Raw genomic sequence first — 23,699 nt, 5'->3', positions numbered from 1 at the left:
AGATAAAGTCGCTTTGTCCTCTGGCTGCCTCTCCATTTTGTTTCCTGTCACCGGTCCCCTCCCCGTGAGCACGCCGAGTGCGCAGGGCAGCGTGTGAACTTGAAAGTCCTGCGCCCTGTCCTAACACTGTCTCTCTGTGATCGTGCAGGCTCGTCCTGAGTTACACGAAGGAAGGGACGGGACAGCCAGACTTTTGTGAGGGTCACAGCCCTGCGGTGACGATTACATTTATGTGCCCTTCTGAGCGGAGAGAGGTGAGTGCCTTGTCTCAGGTGACCGAGCCTGGGTCCCTGTGTGTGCGGGTTGGGGGCGGCTGGTGCGGGGAGGGCTGGGCGTTCCATAGGGCCTGGGCTTGGGGAGCTGAGCGGCTCCATTTCTGCTCTCACTCAGCCGTGAGGGGCTCCAGGAGGGGCTCTGCCTGGGGCAAAGTGGGTGTTTTGTCCTCCGTGAGATGATTTTAAGTGGTTTGTGGAGAGATTTTTTTCTGTCGTTGGGTTGATCTTGGCAGTAGTCGAGAAGTCCTTAGGGATCGTCTCAGTCTGGGATTTCCTGTGGGGGAGCTTCGCTGCCTCTCTTGCCTACCCATTTTGCCTGCTGTCCCCTTTCATGTGTGGACAGATTTGTTGTCACTGTCCTCTGGCTGCTTTTTATGTTTTAATTTATTTTGTGGTCCTAGGGCTAGAACCCAGAGCCTTATGCACACTAGGCAAGCGCTCTACCACTAAGCTACACCCCCAGTCCCCTCTGGGTTTTTTTCAATCTCTGGTGCACTTGCGGCCTCCTCGAGGCTAGTGACTGAGTCTTACTTGCCTTGGGTCCTCCTCGCTCAGTGGCCTGTGTGCCAGGCCTGTGTAGGGGTCACTTTGCTGTTTCAACAGTGCTTAAACAGGGAGCCAGGTATTGATGGGAAGGAAGGGGCAGGACTTCCCTGTAATTTATTTCTGCCTTTTTAAAGTAGAAGGACGTAGAAGGGGCTGAACTCTTCTTGCCAGAGAATGACACCCCCCCTACACAAACAAATATGGCATGCCCTCTGATTTCAGGATGGCAGCTTCCGGTTTGGTGTTGGGGGGGTGGATCTGGGACAGAGGGGAGTCGAGGCCCAGCTTTCCATTGCTGTCCCCAGCCTCCTGTGTCCCTGTGTTAGCTCACCAAGGCCTCACTGTGCAGCTTCGGTTTCCGAGTGCAAATGTTGAAGCTTATTTGTAATCTGTTGGTACCTCCAGCAAGAACTGAAATCTTCTAAGCCGGTAGTGGTTTTGGAGTTCCCGTTTGTTCTGTGTTTGTAAGAGTTGTTTCACGCTCCCACACTTAGGAGAATGGGGAATTTCCCTCTTTCCTCCAGGGGTCTCAGGCGCTTCTCGGTGTCAAGAGAAGAGGCCGGCGTGTTGCTGGTGGTTTCCTTCCTGCTGGCTGTTCGCAGGGCAGGCGGGGTTAAGTGTGCTTGGGTCCTGCAGTGCTTACTAGGAGGGTCTGTCTAAGCAGTTAGGTGGACTTGTTGAGCACTCTTGGTGGCTGGTATTTAGGAAACATTCATCTTGTCATACAGGGCTTTTAAGAAATGCTTACTGAATTTATAGACTGTTACATCCACCTGTTTCAAGTATGATTCAGTGGTTCTCAGTATGTTACAGGATTGCACAACCTCCACCACCCCAGAGAGAACCTCATGCCCATTAGCAATCACACCCGGGTCCTGGCAGCCACATGACCATGAGTCTACTTTCTTAGGAGATCTGCCTTTTCTGGACTTTTCATGTATGTGGGATCAGACAGCATGTGGCTCTTGTGTCAGTTCCTCTCGCTCAGCACGCAGCTCTGTGCTGGCCTGTGGCAGATGGCACTGTGCCATGGGCTGGGAAGCCCTGCTTGGGGTCAGACAGGAGGGCTGGACCTGCGCTCCGCGGATTCCCAGTTGTGTGGCCTGTTGTCAGCCTGGTACTTGACACTGACTGGCCTGTAGCAGGTGCTCAGGAAATACCCAGAAGCGGCACGACTGTTCCTGGTACTAAGAGCAGTACAGCGTTTCTTCTAAGGAGGACTCGGAAGCCTGGGTCTCTGATAAGTTGGGCCTGTCTGCACTCTGCACAGTTCACACTGAGGCAGCAAGAAGCTGGGTGGGTCATGGACCGGCTTCCCCCCGAGCAGATTGGAATTCAGAGGGACTGGGCACAGACCCCTCTGTCAGTCTCAGGAGAGGTGCTACAGGCTGGCCTTCTGACGGTAGTCACTCAGCACTGGGCTTTGGGGGATCAGTACCCTGAATTCAGGGTGGACTTGCTGGCTGCAGCCTGAGCGTCACCCTAAAGGTGACCAGAAAGAGAGTAGAGGTGAAGGAAATGGAGTTTGTCCAAGTCAGATGGATAAAGTAGTTCAACTAAAAACAAAGTAAAAACAAGTGGAGTGACTGGAAGTTATAAAATCAAAATTCATAGTGGCAATTGATTGGAAATCCAGGAACAGAAACTATATAAAAATCCAACTCCCTATCTTTGAGCTTGCCAGTGGCAGTCTGTACTTAGCTGTATGTGAAGTTTTTATTCTCCTCCCTCCTAATTGTGTCTGACAGGGCACCATTCCCAAACTCACTGCCAGATCCAATTGCCGCTATGAGATCGAGTGGGTCACTGAGTACGCCTGCCACAGAGATTACCTGGAGAGCAGAGACTGTACTCTGAGCAGCGCGCAGCACGACATCGCCGTTGACCTCAGACCCCTGGCCCAGCCTGGAGGTGCGTGCTGCTCTGCTGCTGCTGTCAGGCTGGGGTCTCTGAGGTGGGGGGTCCAGGCTTGTCTCTGGGGGTGCTGATCTTCCTGACCGTGTCTGTGAACAAGCCCTTCTTGTTGGTTCCTCTTTTAGGGTCCCCCTATGCTGCCGATGGAAACGAGTACATGTTTATATGAACGTCTGTGGAGAAGCGGAGATTCCGATCTGCAATAAGAAGGGGGCTGCAGTTTGCCAAGTGAAGAAGGCGGATTCCACTCAAGTCAAAGCCGCAGGGAGACACCAGAGCCAGACCCTCCGGTGCGCAAACGCAGGTCCCTCCCCTGCCCTTCCCACTCCATTCCCGCTAAGTACCGGAGAACAGGGAAGCCAGCGTTCCCTCTTCGTTGACTTAGGAAAGGTCGCCGTTGACTTAGGAAAGGTTGCCGTTTGTCACCGAGCAGTTGGGCGTTTCTCCTGACTTCACAATAAAACCGTCTGTTTAGAAATGTCTGCTTTTAAGTATCGTTTGGAAGGAGCCGTGTTGTAGGACATTCGTCAGCACCCAGTCGACGCTGCCTTTGTGTTTCAGCGTGCATGCTCTTGAGGGGTTTGAGGTTTCTCTGGAGTGTAGGGATCCTAAATGCCATGGGCAGACTCGTGCAGTGTGGCTCCGTGACCTTCACCTGATTGCCCCTTCATGGGAGCAGCACGAAAACGCGGTTCTCTGAAGGAGTCTCGTCTGGGTCCTGCAGGTGAGCGCACTCGGCTGGGCGGCAAAGGCTCCAGTTCTCCACACAAAGCCTGCAGCTGGGAGTAAGGCGTCCTGGGCTGCAGCCCGTCCTCCCGATTGTCCTTACTCTGCAGCAGGAGGCCACGGGCCCCTTCCTTTGGAGTGCACTTCCTTAGGTCCGATGCTGGAGGTCTGGAGAGCTCACCTTTCACGCCACTGGGTGATTTGTTGATGGTGTGCAAGAAGCTTAATGTAGCCATTTTTAAAAACTCAAGTTTCTTCCTTGGTTCTACAAACACCTCTGTGTGTGTGTTCGCAGATACTCCGATGGAGACCTCACCCTGATCTACTCTGAGGCGACGCGTGCAGCTCTGGCTTCCAGCGGATGAGCGTCATAAACTTCGAGTGCAACGAAACCGCAGGTGAGCGCGGGGCTCCTGGCCCACGTGGCATGGAGGGCGTGGTGTGTGCACGCAGCTGCTTTTTGTGGAAGTGGATGCTGAATGGAACAGTCGGACGTCTCCTTGGACCTGTTGGTCTCTGCTCCCCAGTCTGGATCTTTCTGTGGAGCAACATCCTCCGTGCCCCTCCCCTGCTCCCCCAGTGACACATACATCCTGTTTCCATTTTCCTCCGCTCTCCGTGTTTGTCTTGGGAACGGGCCCAGCCCCAGGCTTGCTGGGAGTTTCTGCCTTGAAATCTGGCGCCTGCACAGGACAGCCAGGACTGACCCAGCAGAGGTGGGTGTGCTGACCAGCTGTGTGTGCCTCCTTTCATGTCATGAGTTCCAAGATAACCGTGGGCAGAGCAGTGGCCTGTGGTAGTGTTCAGATCGGAAATTGCTAGACGTCACTAGGAAAGTTTTTAAGTTGAAGGTGCAGCTTCTTCTGGGTGACAAGTGTCCTTGAGTTGCCCAGGTTTCAGACACAGGGGCCCGTGGAGAGGATTCCATCATTACAAAGCCTGTCCTGTCCCTGTGACCTCCATTGCCCCGAGGCCAGCCTGCCTCTGCTCTAAGCTTTTGTTCTGGAGGCCAGACTTGGTTTCCAGCTCATGTGGCTGCCCCTCCTTGAGGGTCTTTCTGGCTCTTCCTGTGTGTGTGTGTGTGTGTGTGTGTGTGTGTGTGTGTCACGCATGCGCACGTGTATTTTTTTGGCAGGCCTGTTCCTACATGACTGACGAGGATCTGGGAGGGGGAGCTGCGTGTGAGGCTCAGGTCTGCAGTGGGAGGCTCAGTGATGATGGTCCCGGGCGCTCATGCGCTTGCTAACCTGGAAGCCAGCAGAGAACAAGCCTACTGCAGCCAAGGTCCCAGCAGAGCAGGCCTTTGCGGGGCGGGGTGGGGTATTATCCGAGCCTTTCTGCTCATGGCTCTGTTCTTCCCCAGGAATCTGTTTGCTGGCCCTTTCTTATCACTCCCGCGACACCTATGTGTTTTCAGTGCCTCGTTGGTAAGGGCTGAGGGTGCAGGGGTGCCAGGTAGGCCTCTGGGCCCACCCAGACTAGAAGCAGAGGGAGGTGAGAGCCGGGTGGCTGCAGTGCAGCTGGTGCTGCCAGATGTCGTTACCACCCGTCACAGGTCAGTGTGGCTCTTGGGCAGCACGGGTGAGGTAGCTCCCGGGAGCAGAGCTGCTCCAGCTGCCAGCTGAGGCACGGCCAGCCATGTGCCTGGGCTGGCCGTGGGGACCAGGCTGCAGGGCCTTCGGTGGCATGAACATGGTAGCTGTGAGCAGGTCTGCGGCTGCGTGCTGGTGGGTGGCTGAGTGTGAGCCTGGGAGGCAGTGGCGCTTTCCAGCGGAGCTCGGTCCTGCAGGGCCTGACTTCATCTGGACACAGCATGTGTCCCGAGGGTTCTCAGCAGGGCCACAGTGTGCCTCTGACTTGGGAGTGGGAAGACTCAAGTGGTCTTGGGTGCCCCCCGCCTGGCTGGAGGGCGCCCTGCCCCTCCAGCTCTCCGTCATTCTTCAGCTCTTCTGAGCCCGCCTTTACAGACCGTCTCTGAATTCCGAGTTCCAGCCCTCCTCCTCTGTGTCCCCAGTCCTTGGGCAGCACAGCCTGCTTCTTAGAACCTCCTTGCCCCAGTGGCCAGGACTTGGGCTGGGTCCCTGCCTTCCTGGGCTCCCTAGCTGGCCTGGCTCTGCACTGTTAGGTGGCTTCTGTGGTCTGAGTCTCCTTGGCCCTGTCATTGCATCCTGTGTCCCTGTTCCATTCAGGACTTTTAGTCATGTCTGAGCTGAGATCTCTGAGGGCGTGGCAGTCTCATTTTGGGGATGCCGGGAAGATAGAACAATGACCCCAAAAGGTCCAGATGGCCGGAGTTTGGGGAGGATGGCAGTCACAGACTCAGGAAGGGTGGGGTTGAAGGGTTGGCCTTGGAAGCTCCAGGCGAAGCACTGGGCTTTGAAGCAAATGCTGAAGGCTGCTCTTTTCCTTTTAAGATAAAGATTTTCAAACATACAAGTAGCAAGACTATGGGCTGCGTTGTGGCTCAGTGGTAGAGTGCTGCCTAGCATGTGTGAGTCCCTGGTTCAAGTCTCAGCACCACATATTAATTAATAAAATAAAAAGTCCATTGACTATTAAAAAAAATAAAAAAAAAAAAAAGACCATTACCATGGAAATTTATGTGCCTGCCATTCTAACAACGATTAATGTTTTGCCAAATTTGCTTTAGATACACGTTATGTCATCGATTGGTCATATCACCATCCCCAGCAAGGGACTCTCCTGTCTGTGACCTTGAACCATTGCTACTCCTCCCAGTTAGTGGTATCCGGATGGTGAAACCTGGGTGCGTGCCCAGCTGCCTTCCTGCAGATTGGAGCAAGGAGCCTGCTCAGACATAGGGACCGAGCGGGGCGGGCTTTGAGCCTCCTCTCAGGCGGGGGTTGGATTATAAGATATTCTAATTCCTTCCCACTGGTGCTTCACTCCTCCATACTTTTGAACGCGCCACGCACTATGAAATTATTTCCCTGTTGTATTCAGATCTAAATGTAGAGCTTCCAGATGAAGTCCCCTGTGGAGTCTGGGTTTGGATGCGGGTGGGTGTTAGTGGGGCAAGGTTAACGTGGTTCAAGGTCTAAGTTAAATCTCCAAGACTTATTTATGCTTAGGAATCTAGGGTTCACATGTCTTCAAGACACAGAGGTGTGTCCATGGATTCTCTCGGTCGAGGTCTTTTTTAACATTGACCTCCGTGATCCACACCCAGTTTTCTGTAAAGCGATGCCTTGTTTGTGGTCATCCTGTCAAATAAGGAACTCAGATAATTTCTTTTGGGAAAAATAAAATACTATTATAAGCTATTGAAAAACAGCTGCCCACAAATTTAACTGGCTCAGTACATTAAAGGTTCAGTTCCCCTAGAACGCTGGGGTCAGGACTGGAGGCGGGGCCTGTGCTGTGTGTGGTCAGCCCCGGGCCTACACGGCGAGGTCTCTGCAGAACGGGGGTGGCACCCCTCTGCTTCCCAGGGCGGAGCCAAGTTTCTGCCCAGCCCTGCAGGCAGCGGGGCTGGGAGGTGGAGCCATTGGCTGGGACAGCACTATCTTCGCCAGAGTGACAGAGGAACGGGTGCCCCCGCTGCCTGGTGGGCGCCGTGGTTCCTTGGGAGGGTCCCCTCCTGGTTCGCTGGTCCTGGAAGTTAGATCCCAGGAGCTGCGTACGGTGGTGCACTGGGGAGTGACCGGGAGCCTCCAGAGCCAGGCCGGCCCCTTTGGGGTGGGAAAGAAGACCCCGAAAAGCTCTGCCTGTCCTGTTGCAGGGTGGACAGGGACCATAGGCCCCAGGAAGAGTGATCTCAGAGGGCCAAGCCATTGTGTTTTGAAATGTTTGCTGGAAGGCATCACGGCTTACTGTTGAGCTAAAGTTCTTTGAGAAATGAAACAAGACAGGTCAGGTGCATTGCAACAGGTTCTTCAGGTGGGTCCTTCCTGCGGATCATTGGTTTCAGATGCAGACCCTGAATGGAAGGGTGGGCTCCAGAACCACTCTGGGTTGGATCTAGTTGTTGCAAGCTTCTCCCACTGCTCACCTGGAGCAGGCATGGGAAGACCCCACGCAGCCAGGTGGCTGGAGGCCTGGAGTGCAGGTCTGCAGGACGAAACCTTGGGAAAGCTCTGTGGGGGCTGGGCAGAGGCTCTGAGCATTCTTGCTGTTGACCCAGTCACACAGGGCACATTGGTCCCGGGAAGGACAGCAGTGTCTGTCCTGGACCATGTGCTGGAGAGGAGGGTGGGAGTCACCTTCCATGCAGAGAATGGCAAACCACCTGTCCAAAGGACCTGGGTGGGGGGACAGCAGCGGCGGTAGCGTTGGGAACCACGAAAAAAAGAAAAAAGACAAAAATCCGCAGGTAGAGTGGGAGATCGGGTCTTGTGGTTCTGAGCTTGGGTCTGGGGCCAGAGCGTCTGGGTTTGATTCTGCCCCCTCCTTCCTGCGAATCCATGCACTGGTTCTTTGGGTACCCTGAGTCTATGTAGTGGGGCTAAAATTAGTCCCGATGCCATAGGGTTTTGAGGAAAAAGACATTTAATTCTGTGAAGTTTTGCACAGCCGTGTCCTGCTGGCCCTGGTGCGGCTGAGGTGCTGTGCTCAGCGCCGCTCAGACTGCACAGCAGTGAGGTGCCGTTACTGGAGTGGTCACGAGGCTGGTCAGGGTTTGCTGGGAATTACAGCTGGAGCTTCATTTTCCCTGGTGCAAGGCTTTCTTCCTGTTCCTGGAACCTGAGCAGCTCAGGACACCAAACCTCCAGGAGGCGGGTCATGTGGGAGTCCAGGCAAGGATCATGAAACCCTCAGGGGTGGGAAAGAGGGAGCTTAGTGCCAGCGGCCCCCCAGGTGGGAGCAGCAGAGGAGGGGGTTCTGGCAGGGAGGGTCTGCGGAGTCTGCCACGCTCCGTGGCCGGGAAGAGCAGGTCTTCAGACGGGAGCGGCACTGTCCCTGTGGGTGGCTGGGAAGCCGCGGGCGCAGCAGGAGGAGCAGGCTGCTGACTGGGCAGGGCAGTACAGGCGCGGGTGCCGGCAGGTCGTGGGACGTCGCCGTGGAGTCCTGCACACTTAAGGCGAAGCCCCTGCCGGCGGTCTCCGTTCTTGGCCTTCACCATAGGGACGTGGCTTGCTCAGTCTCCTGGTCAGTGGCACTCTGGGACCTGGAGCTCTGGTCTCTGTCCTCCTCTCTGTGGACCACGGGTCTGTCCTGGAGGGGTCCCTCCACCGGCATGGTCCTCGTTGACCGTGTTGCCAGCAGCTTTCTGTGAGGCTGCTTGGCGCCACTCCACCAGGAAGAAAGGGACGCAGGCGGGCCAGCGGGAGCCCGAGGTCCGGGCTTGCTGGAGTGGCCCTGAGCGCAGGTCCGGGGGCTGGCAGTGAGCCTCGCGGCTCAGGCCTGCAGTAAGTGGCGTGGGTCTTCCTCTTGCCCTGCGCAGGTAACCACGGGAAGGGCGAGCCTGTGTTCACCGGGGAGGTGGACTGTACCTACTTCTTCACCTGGGACACCAGGTACGCCTGCGTCAAGGAGAAGGAGGGCCTGCTCTGCGGTGCCAGCGACGGGAAGAAGCGCTACGACCTGTCCGCGCTGGCTCGCCACTCAGGTAGCCCTGCCCTGGTGTGACCCTCCCCTGCATGTGTGGGGGACACTGTTACTGCTTTTAATTGCCAGCGATTGCATCATGACCCTTTTCCCACTTCCTCTGTGGTTGTCTAGATTATAAGGAGCATTGCTGTAGGAGGGGAAACCACCCACATTCAAGGCCAGCATTCTCATCTCCTGGTTGGGTTATCTTGGCTCATCGTACCAGCGTTTAATGAGAACTGCCTGGTGCCTACTGTACTTTGTTTAGAGACAGTACTTAGAAAGCAGCCTTCCATGGGCAGGATTCCCGCTGGGCTCGGGCTGTGGAGGCTGGTGGAGCTGGACCTCGCTCATGTCCTTTGACCCTGTGCTTTTGCCTTTCATCTGCTGCCCCTTTCTCATCTCTGAAATGGGAGCAGCATGCCCCGCACCTTCCTTCCCAGGCCGTGTGCCCTGGGTCCACACCTGGCTGCATCATCGTGGGTCACTGGTAGCTGTGTCCTGGTGAAGACCCAATGAGCTTGCAGAGCACCTTATGGGGCAGGCACCAGGATGGCACTGGGCGGCCATGTGCAGTGGTGCTGGGCAGCGCGGTCTGTGCCTCCCTGGGGCGTGGTGTTTTATGGGAAGGAGCAGGACGGAGCGATCGGAACGGAAGCTTTGGTGGGTGGCCTGAGCTCACGGGGTTGGTGGGTCGGGGCGGGGCGTGTCTAGGCCCAGCGGCTCTGGCTTGGGTAGGCAGGAGCCCGTCCCTCTGTAGGGCAGAGGTCGTTCCTGGGGCAGAGGAGGACCTGCACAGAGTCACACAGTCACCACCTGTGACACGACTGTCTCCTGAGACCTTTTTTGAAACATGCCAGTTAGGGGACTTGCTCTTTGTGGAGGGCTGGGGAGCCTCCCTCGAAGGAAGGGCACGAGGGCTCCGCCTGAGCGCAGTCAGCAGAGTGCTTCGCAGGAGTGAGCCCTGGGCTTTGCTGGGGAAGACCAGGCCGTGCTAATGAGGAGGTGGGTGTTCTGCCCAGCGGGGGCAAGGTAGTCATGGGGTTAGAGACCTGGTCGAGGACTGTCGCAGTGTTGATGGTGTCGCTTGATGAGCTCCTGCCGCAGTTCCTTGCAGTGTACCGTGAGGTAGCAGGTCCCTGTAGTCGACATTTAATGTTCTGTCACTGTGCCCAAGACACAGTGTAGGAGCTGCCAGGGGTGCACTCGGCGGACTCCCTGACCCAGCCCTGGTTCTCCAGGAACCTGGAGGAGTTTTGTAGCATTGAACGTAGACAGCTGTGAGATGAGAGCTGAGATCCTGCTGGCTGCCCAGAAAGTCTGTTCCAGAGACTCCATAGCCTTCCCGCACTAGCACAGCGTGTGTGGCCTCGTGCTCACCACTGTCCTGCGTGGCTCCTCAGGCTGTGGACACCAGAGGGCAGGTCTCCCCAGCCTGTGCTTTTCCCGGCGGGCTGAGGGCTCTTGCTGTTGGCCGTGGGGTGGTTTGCTTTCCGAGACCACTCTCTCTGCTGTTGTGTTCTTGACACGCAAATGTGTCCCGCCTTCAGTGACCATCAGCAGGCTTGAGCCTTTGGGTCCAGTGACCCCACAGGTCCTGCTTACTTCCAGGGCTGCTCTGCTAGGAGGCTGTAGGTTCCTTTGGCAGCATAGGTCTCATAGTGTTGTTGATGGCCGTTCATTCTGCCAGACCCAAGACTGGCTGGCCTTTGATTTGGTTCTCAGTTTCTGCTTTGGCACTGTGGGTCTTGGGGGAATTTTGCTTTTTAATTCTCTGTCCCTGGTGAGCCTGTTCAGAAGCTGGTTGAGGCCTGACTCATTTCTGTCACCGGCTGAGAAAGTGGAGCCTCTCGGGAGGCCCTGTGCTCTGACCTTCCCGGGTCCAGAAGGGGCCTGCCTGGGATTTCCTGGCCAGGAGCTTAGTGAGCTTTGGTCTTGACCTGTGGCTTAGTCACCATTAGTGGTGGGACTCCCGGAAAAGAAATCCTCTGCCCTGGGGTAAAGAACCTTTGTTTGTGTCACAGAATCAGAGCAGAATTGGGAAGCCGTGGTTGGCAGCCAGACAGAAGCAGAAAAGAAGCATTTCTTCATCAACGTGTGTCACAGGGTGCTGCCCGAGGGCAAGGCCATAAGCTGCCCTGAAGACGCTGCTGTGTGTGCTGTGGGTGAGTTGTGGGGGGAGGGTGGGAAGGCGGGCCCGGCTGCTTCCTGTGCGGTTCGTCCAGCTTGCTGTCTCTGGTGCAGCATAAAGATGGTAAAGAACTGGTTTCAGTGACACAGACATTGGTGACCTCTGGGTGCACTCTGAAGTCCCGCGGTCGGCTGGTGCGCAGGTGGGAACAGAGATGACCACGCTCCACCATCTCTACAGTAAAGTGATACTATTGTTAACACCTTTGCGGCCTGGCCCCAGGGTGGACCTGGGCCGGAGCCTCGGGGGGCACTTGTGCCCCAGGTGTCCTTGCTGTTTCTGGTCCTGTGGCTTCGTGCAGACTTCCGTCAAAGGCACAGTGGGTCAGTAGTGTGTCGTCAGAGGCACCCTTGGAAAGGCCAGGAGGTGAGAGTAGGGAGAATCCGCTGCACGCGGCAGCTCAGGAGCTGTGGCTCAGTGGACATCAGGGATCGTCCCGGGTTCCCAGTCAGGGCATGTTTTTAAAAGCAGGTGCGTTTCTGTTCATGTGTAGAAGAACTGGGGACAGAGTTTTATTACTTTATAGTGAAAAGTATTAAAACAGAACCAAGAATTCAGAGGCCTCCTGCTTGGGTCGCTGGGCAGGTTAGTGATTCTGTTGGTCGTGGGCTCACCCTTACCCCGGGCTTCTGCTCTCAGGGCAGCTGGGGCCAGGCAGGCAGGAAGCAGGATAGCGTCCTTTTACAGATGGCATGATGGCCCATGCTGTCCACTCTATCCTGTGCTTAGGGGGACACCTGTGATTCACAACACTTCCTGCCAGGCCTGGAGGTGGCCTGGGGGTCGCCCACCCTAACAGGTTAGGTGGGCTGGAGAAGGGCCGAGCTGCACCTGCGGGGTTTGGGCTGATGTGGTACATGTTTTGTCTGCACCATGAGCTTTCTTTCTTTCTGGGTGGGGCCTGGGGCTGGACCCCACGGCCTCCTGCACCTGGCAGGCCCTCTGCCTCCGAACCACACCCCAGCCCTCACCACGATTGTTTGCAACCATGTCCCTTCCCCCTTCTTTTCTCTTTTCCAGATAAGAATGGAAGTAGATCTGGGGAAGTTTGTGTCCTCGCCCACAAAAGAGAAAGGAAACATTCAGCTTTCCTACTCAGATGGTGATGATTGTGGTGGTGACAAGAAAATAGCCACTAACATCACACTCGTGTGCAAGCCAGGTAATGGTTTAAGGAGAAAGAAATGTCCCTGGCTTTGACCAGAGGTGTGCTACACTTGTGTCCCTGTCCCCCGTCCCTGTGGAGGGTCCCGGTGGCGAGATGGGTCAGTTGACTTCAACCCAGAATGGAGAAACCACGTGGTGCCAACGGGGAGGTGGTCCTTGTTTTCCACCGAGCCCTGAGCCCAGCGTCATGTTCCTTAGGACTGCTGTAGGGCCAGAGATGAAGTGCCCAGCAAAGGGAAGAATACTGGGTTATGGAATCCATGATCTCACCATCTCTATGCAGCATTCATCTTAAGCCTCCCTTTGTTTACTTGATGAGCGTCGTTTTTAATGAGTTGAGGTCTACAAATGCTCACGCATCTTACTTCCCGTAGGGTTGTTTCCTGTGAATATTCTGTGTTGCCTGGTTTCCTCTAGTTTTAGGGGTTTCCTTGTTGACGTGGCATGGTTTCATGGCTTTTTAACCATTTCCCCTGTTGCTGGATTACTAGCGTGGTTTCCAGTGTTGGGAATGTGATCCTTACAATCCTCCCACGACCTCCCACTGAAACACTTCCTTTGGATAAATTCCTTGCAGTGGGAGAGGGTCACAGACCACGGCTCTTTTTTTCTGTTTGTTTTATCATAGTAAAATGTACGTAGCATAAAACTTACTGTTCTAATCACCTTTAAAATTCTGACAAAACATGCGTAGCCTGAAGTTTACCCTGACCCATCTTCAAGTGTGTGGTTCAGTGCACTGAGCCACAGGCACGTTTGCTTGGCATCCCCTCCGAGGCGTCTCCAGAGCCTTTTCATCTTCCCAGAGTGAAACTTGAGTGCCATTGAACAGGAACTCTCCATTCCTTCCTCGCCAGCCGCCATTCTCACGACTGTCCCCTGGCTTTGATTGTTCTAGATGTTTCACATGAGCCAGCCATGCAGGAGCCGTAAGGTCAGCTCTCGCACCTTCAGGGTGCTGCACCTCATTTCCTACCATCTTTCTCAAGCCTGCTGTGTGTGGGCGCGTGCAGCACCAGAGGTTGAGCCCAGAGGTGTTCTACCACTGAGCTACATTCCAGCCCGTTAAAATTTTTAAAAAATTTTGAAGCAGAGTCCCACTCTGTTGTCCAGACTGACCTTTAACTTGCACCTCTCCTGCCTCAGCTGCCTGAGTAGCTGGGATTCCTGAATGCTTTTAACAAAGCCAGAGTAAGAAAGGTGGTGGGTTTCCTCCCCCGATGCAGGTGACCTGGAGAGTGGCCCGGTGTTGAGAGCGTCCAGGGACGATGGCTGCTTCTACGAGTTTGAGTGGCACACGGCAGCAGCCTGCGTGCTCTCGAGGACGGAAGGGGAGAACTGCACGGTCTTCGACTCCCAGGCAGGTGTGTCTCAGCAGCACCTCTGTTGTTCAGTGGCCTCGGAACCACTGAAGATTTTTCCTGAACATTTCTGAGTGTTTGGAGGGAACCTGCTTTAGAGATCAGTTAATGCTGTTTGGCCAAAACTGAAAGTCTGATGCCGGGACTGGACGGTTGGAGGTGCCTTCAGCTGTGGTTGGAGTTGGGCTTGCTGCATGCCACAACTCAGGCCACACCTCAGGCCACACCTCAGGCCACACCTCAGGAACGCGAGGGGGCTCAGGTCGAGAGGCTTCAGTACAAACGCTAGCCCGGAGTCTACCTTGGAGACTCTGCAGGGAGGACAGTGGACTGTGCTCACCCCACTAGGACACACTGTGCGTAGGAGGCAGGCACTGTGGCTTTGGGTCACACTGTAGGTTAATGTCGGGCGGGAGGCGGTGGCAAGCGCTGGTGACTGCGGGGTTAGTGGCCTGAGCTGCCTCTGGGCTTCTTCTTGGGGAATCACCTCCTGTTCGCTGTGGGAGGAGGTCACCCTGAGGACTCTGTTCTGACTGGCCTTACGTGCTTTTATTGTTTGAAATCCCACGTAGGGTTTTCTTTTAATTTGTCAACCGCTCACAAAGAAAATGGTTGCCTACAAAGTGGAGACGGACAAGTATGACTTCTACATTAAACGTCTGCGGAGGCGGTGTCCGCGAGCCATGTCGCCAGACGCCGGGGCCTGCCAGGTGGCGAAGAGGCAAGTGGCGCTCAGGCTGGGTCCTTCCCGCTCGGGTGGTCGTGTCCCCCTGCAACCTGGCTCTGCGCAAAGGCCACGTCCAGTTGCCAGGCGGACCTGAGGGATCCGGGAGCCTGGTTTGCCAGAGAGAGCAGGCCGTCCCGCGCGAGGGGCTCAGAGCGCCCCACTCCTGTGCGTTTTGCGCTTTTTAAACACGATACGGTATTTCTCTCTTCGTGGGGTTGCGGGTAGGTGAAGTCAGTGGACTCGAGGCGGTGCTGCTGAGAGAGGTCTGGTCCTGGTGGGGCCAGGGCGGCCCACTGTCCCCTGCAGGTGGAGACTGCCCGCCGGTTTCCCGTGCCCTGCGGCCCGGTCCTGCTCGCGGACTGCTCCCCTTTGCCCAGTGGTCCTTCCTTCAACCCCAGTGCAGCCTGAGACTCTTCTGCTGGTCCGGGGTTTTCTGAGAGACGTTTGTGTGTGTGTTTTAGTGATAGGAAGTCTTGGAACTTGGGACTGAGTAATGCTAAGCTTTCGTATTACGATGGGATGATCCAGCTGAGCTACAGGGACGGCACGCCCTACAATAACGAGAAGCACACCCCGAGGGCGACCCTGATCACTTTTCTCTGCGATCGAGAGGCTGGAGTCGGCTTCCCTGAGTACCAGGTAGGAGCCGTCCTGTGTACTTGTCCCTGGGGACACTCGGGCTGTCGGACCCTTTACTTACAAGCAGAGCTGTTATCATCTGGTTTTCTGGACAAATCATCTTGATTGTTCCGTTCAGGTTTGCTGGGGTATATGGGCAGTATTTATTCATCTGTTGGGCTGTTTATTAGGGGGCAGATGCCTTGATGGTTGCCTCCTACCCTGTTGTTTTAGGGTATAAAACACACAAAAGCGTCAGAAGTCATCCTTACCCACTTACCAGGACTGAGTTCTGTCTTCGTACGTGACGAGGCAGTCTTCTTTCATAACGTTAAGGACTGGACGCAGGAAACTTTCTTCCACAGAGTTCATTAACACAGCGCCCTGTGTGTGTTGAATGCCCTTCATGTGACGTTTCTTTTTGTCATCTGTGCTGGTCAGCCTTTCCGTTATATGGCAAACGTGAGATGATCAGTCTGCAGGAGAGAAAGCGCCATTTTGGAGGCCTCAGCCTCTGATCCATTGGCCTCATTGCTTTGGGCCTCTGGCGAGGCGACCCATCATGGTGCAGGCTGTCGGCCGCATGGCCAGGAAGCAAGAGATGGAGGAGCGGCCGGGGTCTCACTGTCCTTGGTGGGCACGCCCCAGTGCCACCTAAAGGACCTTCCACCAACCTGCCTCTTAAAGGTTCCACCCCCTCCCACTCGTGCCAGCTGGGGACTGAGACTGGACCACATGGGCCTTTGGGGGACATTCAGCGTCCAAACCGCAGCACCATGCATTCCTCTTTCCCTGTCCTGCAACTAGGAAGAGGACAGCTCCACCTACAACTTCCGGTGGTACACCAGTACGCCTGCCAGAGGAGCCCCTGGAGTGGTGTGGTGACGACCCCTCCACGCTGGAGCAGTATGATCTGTCCAGGTGAGGCCCCTGCCTGGTGCTGGTCAGCCTGTGCCCAGCTGAGGTCACGTGGGAGCGAGGCGGGGAGGCTGCCGCAGGAGGAGTCGAGGTCTTGCCGTGCTGCCCGCCCCTGGCTGCAGCAGGACCTCGTCTGTGGCTTTGTCATCTGAATCTGTGATTGTCGGGGCAAGCATGGGGCGTACCGAAGCAGACCCTCGGGGTGGCTGCACGCGGACTTGGTAAGGGGCCAAATACAAGCCAGTGTCCCAAGTCATGTGAGCGGCTTGTGTCGCTTGGAAAGTGTGTTTCGCTGACAGCTTCTCTGCCTGGGAATACCTGCATGCAGCAGGTCAGCTCTTAAAAACCATCATCTTGCTTTGAAATTTCAGTCTGGCAAAGTCTGAAGGTGGTCGTGGAGGAAACTGGTTTGCCATGGACAGTTCAGGGGAGCACGTCCACCTGAGGAAGTAATACCTCAACGTGTGCCGGCCCCTGAACCCCGTGCCGGGCTGTGATCGATACGCGTCTGCCTGCCAGATGAAGTACGAGGAGAATCAGGTGAGTCTGCCTTCCCCGGGTGTCTCCTCTTCCCCGAAGTGTGTGGCCAGGTGCGCGGAGGAGATGATTTGGGGACTCCAGATCCAAGCTGGCCTGGCTGCTCAGGGTGCAGCCCTCCGCACAGAGGGGGACCCCAGTGTGAACTGCCCACCTCCTGCACTGTCATGCTTGTGTCTATTTGGATTGAACCTTAAAGAAAGTGCCAGGGTGTTTTCCACCTTCGAAACAAATAAAGGGGAAAGAAAGCTCTTAATGATTATGTCCAGCCTGGATTCACGCATCTTTGATTCAGTAGACTTCTGTAACAGTTTTCCGCCCTCCCACAGGAAAATTCAGTTTGGGGGTTGTGTGGATGTTCTGGATCCGGGCCTCAGCTCCCACTTTTGGTGCATTCAGTTGCATTCAGTGACCTCCAGGATCTCTGTGCATTTCCTTGTAGATGGTGACCCTCATGGTAAAGGGTTACCTACTATAAACACAGCAGGCCAGGGGTGTGCTTTACTTGGCACAGTTAATGGCACTCTGGTGGTTAGAACTGAGTTCTTGGGGTTTGGGTGTAAAGCCTAGCCTCACCTAGCTCAGGTGAGGCCTGGATTCAGTCTCCAGCATGATTGATTGATTGATTGATAGAGGTAGATCGATCCCCAGCATAATAGATAAATAGCTAGATCTTCAGCATGATAGGTAGGTAGGTAGGTAGGTAGGTTGATAAATCTCCAGCACAACAGTAGATAGATGGATGGATCCACAAGTCGATAGGTAGATCTCCAGCACAGTAGACAGATATAGATCCTTAGCATGATGGATGGATAGATAGATCCCAGCACAATAGATAAGTAGACCCCAGCATGACTGACAGACAGGAATGCAGGCAGGCGGACAGGAAAGAACTTTGTGCACGTGCAGTGCTCCTTCTTGGAGCAGTGACCTCAGTGTTGCCAGTCCTCGTTCCTGGTTGTGCATTGTGAGTCGACTTCCTCACTGTCATTATTATCACAGGTCCTCATGCTCAGTGCTTCCTTGGGCCTTCTCGGACATGCCCTGTGGCTCTGCACACTTGTCCTAGCTGAGGTTGAGTCAGTGATGCTCTGTCTGTCCTGTCGTTTCAGCCTCCTGCTGAGATGACCAGAGGCTGGAGTTGGGTCAGTACAGAAGCCCTGGCTCTGGGACCAGGTGGACGGAGGTCTGAGTCTTCCGTCTGCACCTGTTAGTGGGACAACCTTTGGGGAGTCACTTAACACTTAGGAGCCTCATGTTTCCTTTTCATAAAATAAAGTGCAACTTGTCAACGTGGGTTGTTGCCAGGGTTTAAGATTGTAGCCTAGGTGAGATATGGGTATGTGCTACAGAATCCCCAGGAGCAGTGCTGCAGTGCTCAGTGACTGTGGCAGGTGGCTGTACCTACCTAGGGTGTGACTACAGGTGGCTGTACCTACCTAGGGTATGACTGCCTCAGGTGACTACCTAGGGTGTGACTGCAGGTGGCTGTAACTACCTAGGGTGTGACTACAGGTGGCTGTAACTACCTAGGGTGTGACTGCAGGTGGCTGTAACTACCTAGGGTATGACTGCCTCAGGTGACTACCTAGGGTGTGACTACAGGTGGCTGTAACTACCTAGGGTGTGACTGCCTCAGGTGACTACCTAGGGTGTGACTACAGGTGGCTGTAACTACCTGCGGTGTGACTGCAGCAGGTGACTACCTAGGGTGTGACTACAGGTGGCTGTAACTACCTGCGGTGTGACTGCAGCAGGTGACTACCTAGGGTGTGACTGCAGGTGGCTGTAACTACCTGCGGTGTGACTGCAGCAGGTGACTACCTAGGGTGTGACTACAGGTGGCTGTAACTACCTAGGGTGTGACTGCAGCAGGTGACTACCTAGGGTGTGACTATAGGTGGCTGTAACTACCTAGGTATGACTGCCTCAGGTGACTACCTAGGCTGTGACTATAGGTGACTGTAACTACCTAGAGTATGACTGCAGCAGGTGGCTATAACTACCTAGGGTGTGACTGCCGCAGGTGACTAACTACCTAGATTGTGTCTACCCTAACGCAGGTGGCTGTAACTACCTTAGGGTGTGACTACCACAGGTGACTGACTACCAAGAGTGTGACTACAGGTGGCTGTCCGTAGGGTGTGACTGCTGCAGGTGGCTATAACTACTGTAGGGTGTGACTACCATAGGTGACTACCTGGGGTGTTAATGCAGGTGGCTGTAACTACCTAGGGTGTGACTGCAGGTGGCTGTAACTACTTAAGGTGTTGCTGCCCACGGCAACAATCCTGTGGATATTTGTTACGCCTGCAGCAACAATTGCGCGGGTATTTATCGGAGGTGGACTGGAAATAAACTACTTCTATTTCTGTGATACTTCCTTGCTGCTTGCTTATTCCCTAGCTTATTGAGGAAAAAGAGGCTTGCTTGATTTTAGAGGAAGAGAAGCTTTGAGAGAAAGATAGGCTTTGCTTATAGAGGAAGTTTTTAGAGAAAGACAGGCTTCTATGCTTATCAGAGATCTATTTCTTCTTAGAGTTCTGCTGCTGCTTCTTAGTGGTAGGTCCCGCATCCTGTGAACTAGATGCTTTCTATCTGAGGTGCTTCTTAGTGGTGCGTCCCGCATACTGCAATCTGTGATCTACGACTTAGAGGTGTGTTCTCAGTTCTCCGCTCTACAATCTGCCTTCTGCTGCTGCCTGCTTCTTACTGCTAGCTGCTTCTTCTAGCTGCTGCTTTTCTCTGCTAGCTGCTCCTTCTCTCTGCTAGCTGCTGCTTTTTATCTTCTACCTACTGCCTGCTTATATTCCCTCCAGGAGGCGGAGGGTGGGGCCACGCCAGTTGAGATCAGGCGAGGAGCCAGCTGCCCTATCATGGCAAAGGTTAAAATGAGCAGGCCCGAGCAGGAGCACTTGGGAACACCTGTGCACGCGTTGTGTTCATGGACTTAATTAAATACGGCCAATGATAAATCACCTGGGTGTGCTTATATTAATCAACCTCCTCACTGCCGATGCGATCAAAACCACCTCTAACTGGCCGCCAGGTGCCATCCCGGCGCAGCCCACATGGCACAGCTCCCAGCACTAGGGTGTGACTACCACAGGTGGCTGTGACTACCTAGGGTGTGACTACCACAGGTGACTACCTAGGGTGTGACTACAGGTGGCTGTAACTACCTAGGGTGTGACTACAGGTGGCTGTGACTACCTAGGGTGTGATTACAGGTGGCTGTGACTACCTAGGGTGTGACTGCCTCAGGTGGCTGTGTCTACCTAGGGTGTGACTGCCCCAGGTGGCTGTGTCTACCTAGGGTGTGACTGCTCCAGGTGGCTGTGACTACCTAGGGTGTGATTACAGGTGGCTGTGACTACCTAGGTTGTGACTACAGGTGGCTGTGACTACCTAGGGTGTGACTGTCCCAGGTGGCTGTGTCTACCTAGGGTGTGACTGCTCCAGGTGGCTGTGACTACCTAGGGTGTGATTACAGGTGGCTGTGTCTACCTAGGGTGTGACTGCAGATGGCTGTGACTACCTAGGGTGTGACTGCCCCAGGTGGCTGTGACTACCTAGGGTGTGACTGCCCCAGGTGGCTGTGTCTACCTAGGGTATGACTGCCCCAGGTGGCTGTGTCTACCTAGGGTGTGACTGCAGGTGGCTGTGACTACCTAGGGTGTGATTGCCCCAGGTGGCTGTGACTACCTAGGGTGTGACTGCCCCAGGTGGCTGTGTCTACCTAGGGTGTGACTACCTAGGGTGTGACTGCCCCAGGTGGCTGTGACTACCTAGGGTGTGACTGCCCCAGGTGGCTGTGTCTACCTAGGGTATGACTGCCCCAGGTGGCTGTGTCTACCTAGGGTGTGACTGCAGGTGGCTGTGACTACCTAGGGTGTGATTGCCCCAGGTGGCTGTGACTACCTAGGGTGTGACTGCCCCAGGTGGCTGTGTCTACCTAGGGTGTGACTGCAGATGGCTGTGACTACCTAGGGTGTGACTGCCCCAGGTGGCTGTGACTACCTAGGGTGTGACTGCCCCAGGTGGCTGTGTCTACCTAGGGTGTGACTGCCCCAGGTGGCTGTGTCTACCTAGGGTGTGACTGCAGATGGCTGTGACTACCTAGGGTGTGACTGCCCCAGGTGGCTGTGACTACCGTAAAGCCTGACTCAGGGTGTTGCAGGGCTCCTACACCGAGGCAGTGGCCATCAGCAACCTGGGGGTGGCCACGGCGGGCCCCATGGTGGAAGAGAGCGGCAGCCTGCTCCTGGAGTACGTGAACGGCTCGGCCTGCACCACCAGCGATGGCCGGCTGACCACCTACAGCACCAGGATCCACCTAATCTGCTCCAGGGGGAGCCTGGTAAGGCGCTGCTGGGGAGGGCGAGGGGGAACGCTGCGGGGAGGTGCTCGGGGCTCACGATGCGCAGGTACAGGGACCTTTGCTTTTCATCGTGCTGGAATGTAAATCCAAAATGTACCATTTCAGACATTTTGGGTAAGAACACTAAGGCCAGGCGTGGTGTTGTCACCTCTAATCCGAGCCACTCAGGAGACTGAGGCAGGGGTCCCAAGTTCCAGGCCAGCCTCAGCAACTCAGGGTCTTTTGAGCAAAACACTGTCTTAAAGTAAAAAAAAAATGGCTGGGGATGTAGCTTGGTGGTAGAGCGGCCCTGGGTTAATTCCTGGTACCAAAAAAAATTTAAAAAAGGAAAGGAACATTAAGCACTTTGGTGCATCCCTTCCCAGGACCCATGTCCAAAACTGTTCCATATTGCCCCAAACCCAGTTGCTTCCTTTGCTGGGAGCTTTATGTTTATAGCAGGGTCCTGGGCATTTGAATATTTAATGGTCAGGTCAGCAGAGGAGGTTAAATTCTGCTTGGACGGTACACTTACATGCCGATGCGTGGGAACCCCGCACGTGGCAGGCTGTGGCCACCGCGTTGCACTGGTGTTCTGTTGGCTGGATGATCATTCTCTGTGCTTGTATCCTGCACTTGTCTTTCAGAACACCCACCCCATATTTTCTCTCAGCTGGGGGTGTGTGGTCAGTTTCCTGTGGAATACGGAGGCTGCCTGCCCTGTGCAGACGATGACAGACACTGACCAGGTATGCATTGTCCTCACCTGCCCCTCGTTGAGCTTCCTGCTTGATGGTCCCCCTGGTGTCCAGCTCTGAACTGCCCCCCTTGGCATGGTCTGCGTGGACAGCAGATGTCTGGAGTCCATGCTGCTTTCTCCTCCCCACCCTCAGCGTCGGATCCGGGATGAGAACCAGGAGCCTTGCTTCTGCTCCTGCTCACTGTGGAGCCTCCCTTCACCCTGCCCTTCCTGAGGCAGGGGCCCCCACCTGGTGGGCTCTGGGGTTCTCCATCCCACAGAGGTCTGGGTGGCTCGTACATCACTCCGTCCTAAAACATTGCATGTCCGTTACCTGAAGGACAGGGCCTTCGTGCTTCGTGGGATAGCATCCACGGAGGAAAGCCGAGTGCTCTAATGTGGCCTCATCCACAGGGAGAGCCCGTGGCTCCATGGGACCCTCCTGTCGGGCAGGGTGGCTGCGCTGTGGGCCAAAGGCTCGAATGCCCCCTCCAGCCACGCTTCCCAGCCTCTCCTCCTCCCACTGGTCCCTGCCACAGTGCTTAGGCTGTCTCACTGGGGCGGCCCTGGCCCTGCTCCTCCCAGCCGCATGCTGTCCTGCAGAGTGTGGCAGCAAGCTGCTCCTCCTCGGCTCTGCCTTCCCGGGGCAGCCAGTCCATGTGGTGCTCTTGCTTTATGGTGGGGATCGTTCCCTCCCTCCCTTGTAACCTCCCCCAGACTGCTGAGTCGCTGGCAGCAGAGTCCTTGGCTTTTCTGCATGGATGAGCCCAGCTCAGGGTCCTGGCTGGTAGGTGCTCTGTGAGGGTGGCAACAGGGGCTGCCAGGTTCCTTACCTGTGCCTTGTGCTTCTGGGGCAGTGCTTGGTGGACACAGGAAGTCCATGACCAAGTTAATTACTCCTCAAGAGGAGGGGAGATGGTTGGAGTTATCCTGTCATATCCTATCATGAGTAATTCAGAGAATAATTCAGAGACAGAAAACAGAACCCAAGATTTCTTGAGATGTTTTGCTGAGGAATTATTTGTGGTCTCTGATGGTTCTCGCTTACCTTTCCCCTTAGGGATTAGCAATATTCTGCTTATTCAGGGAATGCAGTGGTTTGAGTTTTGGGCAAGCACCTCTGAGCCCATGTCACTCCTGGTGGTGGAAGACGCTGTGTTGGAAGGGTTGGGTGCACACAGGACTGCCTGTTTGGAAGAGACTTTTAAAGTAAATCAGAAGCAAACTCTGCGGAGCCAGCACGCAGTTTTCTGGAGGTGCTGTGTTTGTTGTGCTGCTGTGGAGCTGGACTGAATGTCTCCCCGCCTGTTTTGTCTCCTGTAGGCTTGCTCTATAAGGGACCCCAACACTGGATTTGTGTTTGATCTCAACCCACTCAACAGCTCACAAGGATACGTGGTCTCGGGCATTGGGAAGACTTTTGTGGTAAGAGTAATATGATGAATTACTCTTCATATTACTGGGTGATGCCCACACAGCATCGGCATCACCTGGGGCCTGTTAGAAATTCAGGTTTGGCCCCACCCTGGACCTTGTGAGTCAGAGACTCTGGGCCGGGCCCAGCAGTTAGACTCAAGCCCTCCAGGTGATGAGCAGTGAAGTTTGAGACCTTCTTGTCAAGAGGAAACGGTGATTAAATTGTCCCATACGAGGAAGACAACATAGTGACTGTGTTCTAGAATCTTCCGAGAGTATTTTCTTCAAAAATAGTTCTTAATGTTTGCTGAATTTCTTAGGAAATTAATGCTATTCTGTTGTGAACAGTAGCACCAGCAGGAAAGAAAATCTCTAAAGCCTCTTGATTTGGCTTAAATTCTTAGAGCGGCATCCCCTTGGAACCACACGATATGCTTTGAGAACTGGCACTTGCGACGAGGGTGTTCTTTAATGACTGGGTGAGGAGGACCACCCCGTGCATGAAGCACCATGGTCAAGAGGGTGCACAGCTCATCCCCCTGCCAGGGAGACTCTGGACAGGGTTTGTCCTGAGCAGGCTTTGGCTGTGTCTGCCCACCCCCATTTTCCAGCATGTTCTTGGGGTCTCTTCTGTTTTATAATTCCAGACTACAA

At 54.9% G+C, this 23,699-nt stretch overlaps 1 protein-coding gene across 1 annotated transcript in view; it reads left to right on the top strand.

The window, feature by feature from the left end:
- Igf2r (insulin like growth factor 2 receptor) overlaps nt 1-23,699 on the top strand; it is a 99,817-nt gene that overhangs the window by 34,179 nt on the left and 41,939 nt on the right. Inside the window, 20 exon segments of the mRNA XM_047557338.1 lie at nt 149-254; nt 2,570-2,732; nt 2,861-2,893; nt 2,896-3,025; nt 3,757-3,788; nt 3,791-3,859; nt 8,866-9,030; nt 11,036-11,176; nt 12,223-12,238; nt 12,240-12,364; nt 13,596-13,733; nt 14,303-14,322; nt 14,324-14,451; nt 14,919-15,096; nt 15,883-15,923; nt 15,925-15,996; nt 16,365-16,533; nt 20,711-20,890; nt 21,538-21,639; nt 22,953-23,054. Coding sequence (XP_047413294.1) covers nt 149-254; nt 2,570-2,732; nt 2,861-2,893; nt 2,896-3,025; nt 3,757-3,788; nt 3,791-3,859; nt 8,866-9,030; nt 11,036-11,176; nt 12,223-12,238; nt 12,240-12,364; nt 13,596-13,733; nt 14,303-14,322; nt 14,324-14,451; nt 14,919-15,096; nt 15,883-15,923; nt 15,925-15,996; nt 16,365-16,533; nt 20,711-20,890; nt 21,538-21,639; nt 22,953-23,054 — 2,110 coding nt within the window.

This window comes from Sciurus carolinensis, chromosome 7 (genome assembly GCF_902686445.1).
Source record: "Sciurus carolinensis chromosome 7, mSciCar1.2, whole genome shotgun sequence".
Lineage (NCBI taxonomy): Eukaryota > Metazoa > Chordata > Mammalia > Rodentia > Sciuridae > Sciurus > Sciurus carolinensis.
Note: the sequence above shows the minus strand (reverse complement) of the source record. Positions and strands in the feature narration are given on the sequence as shown.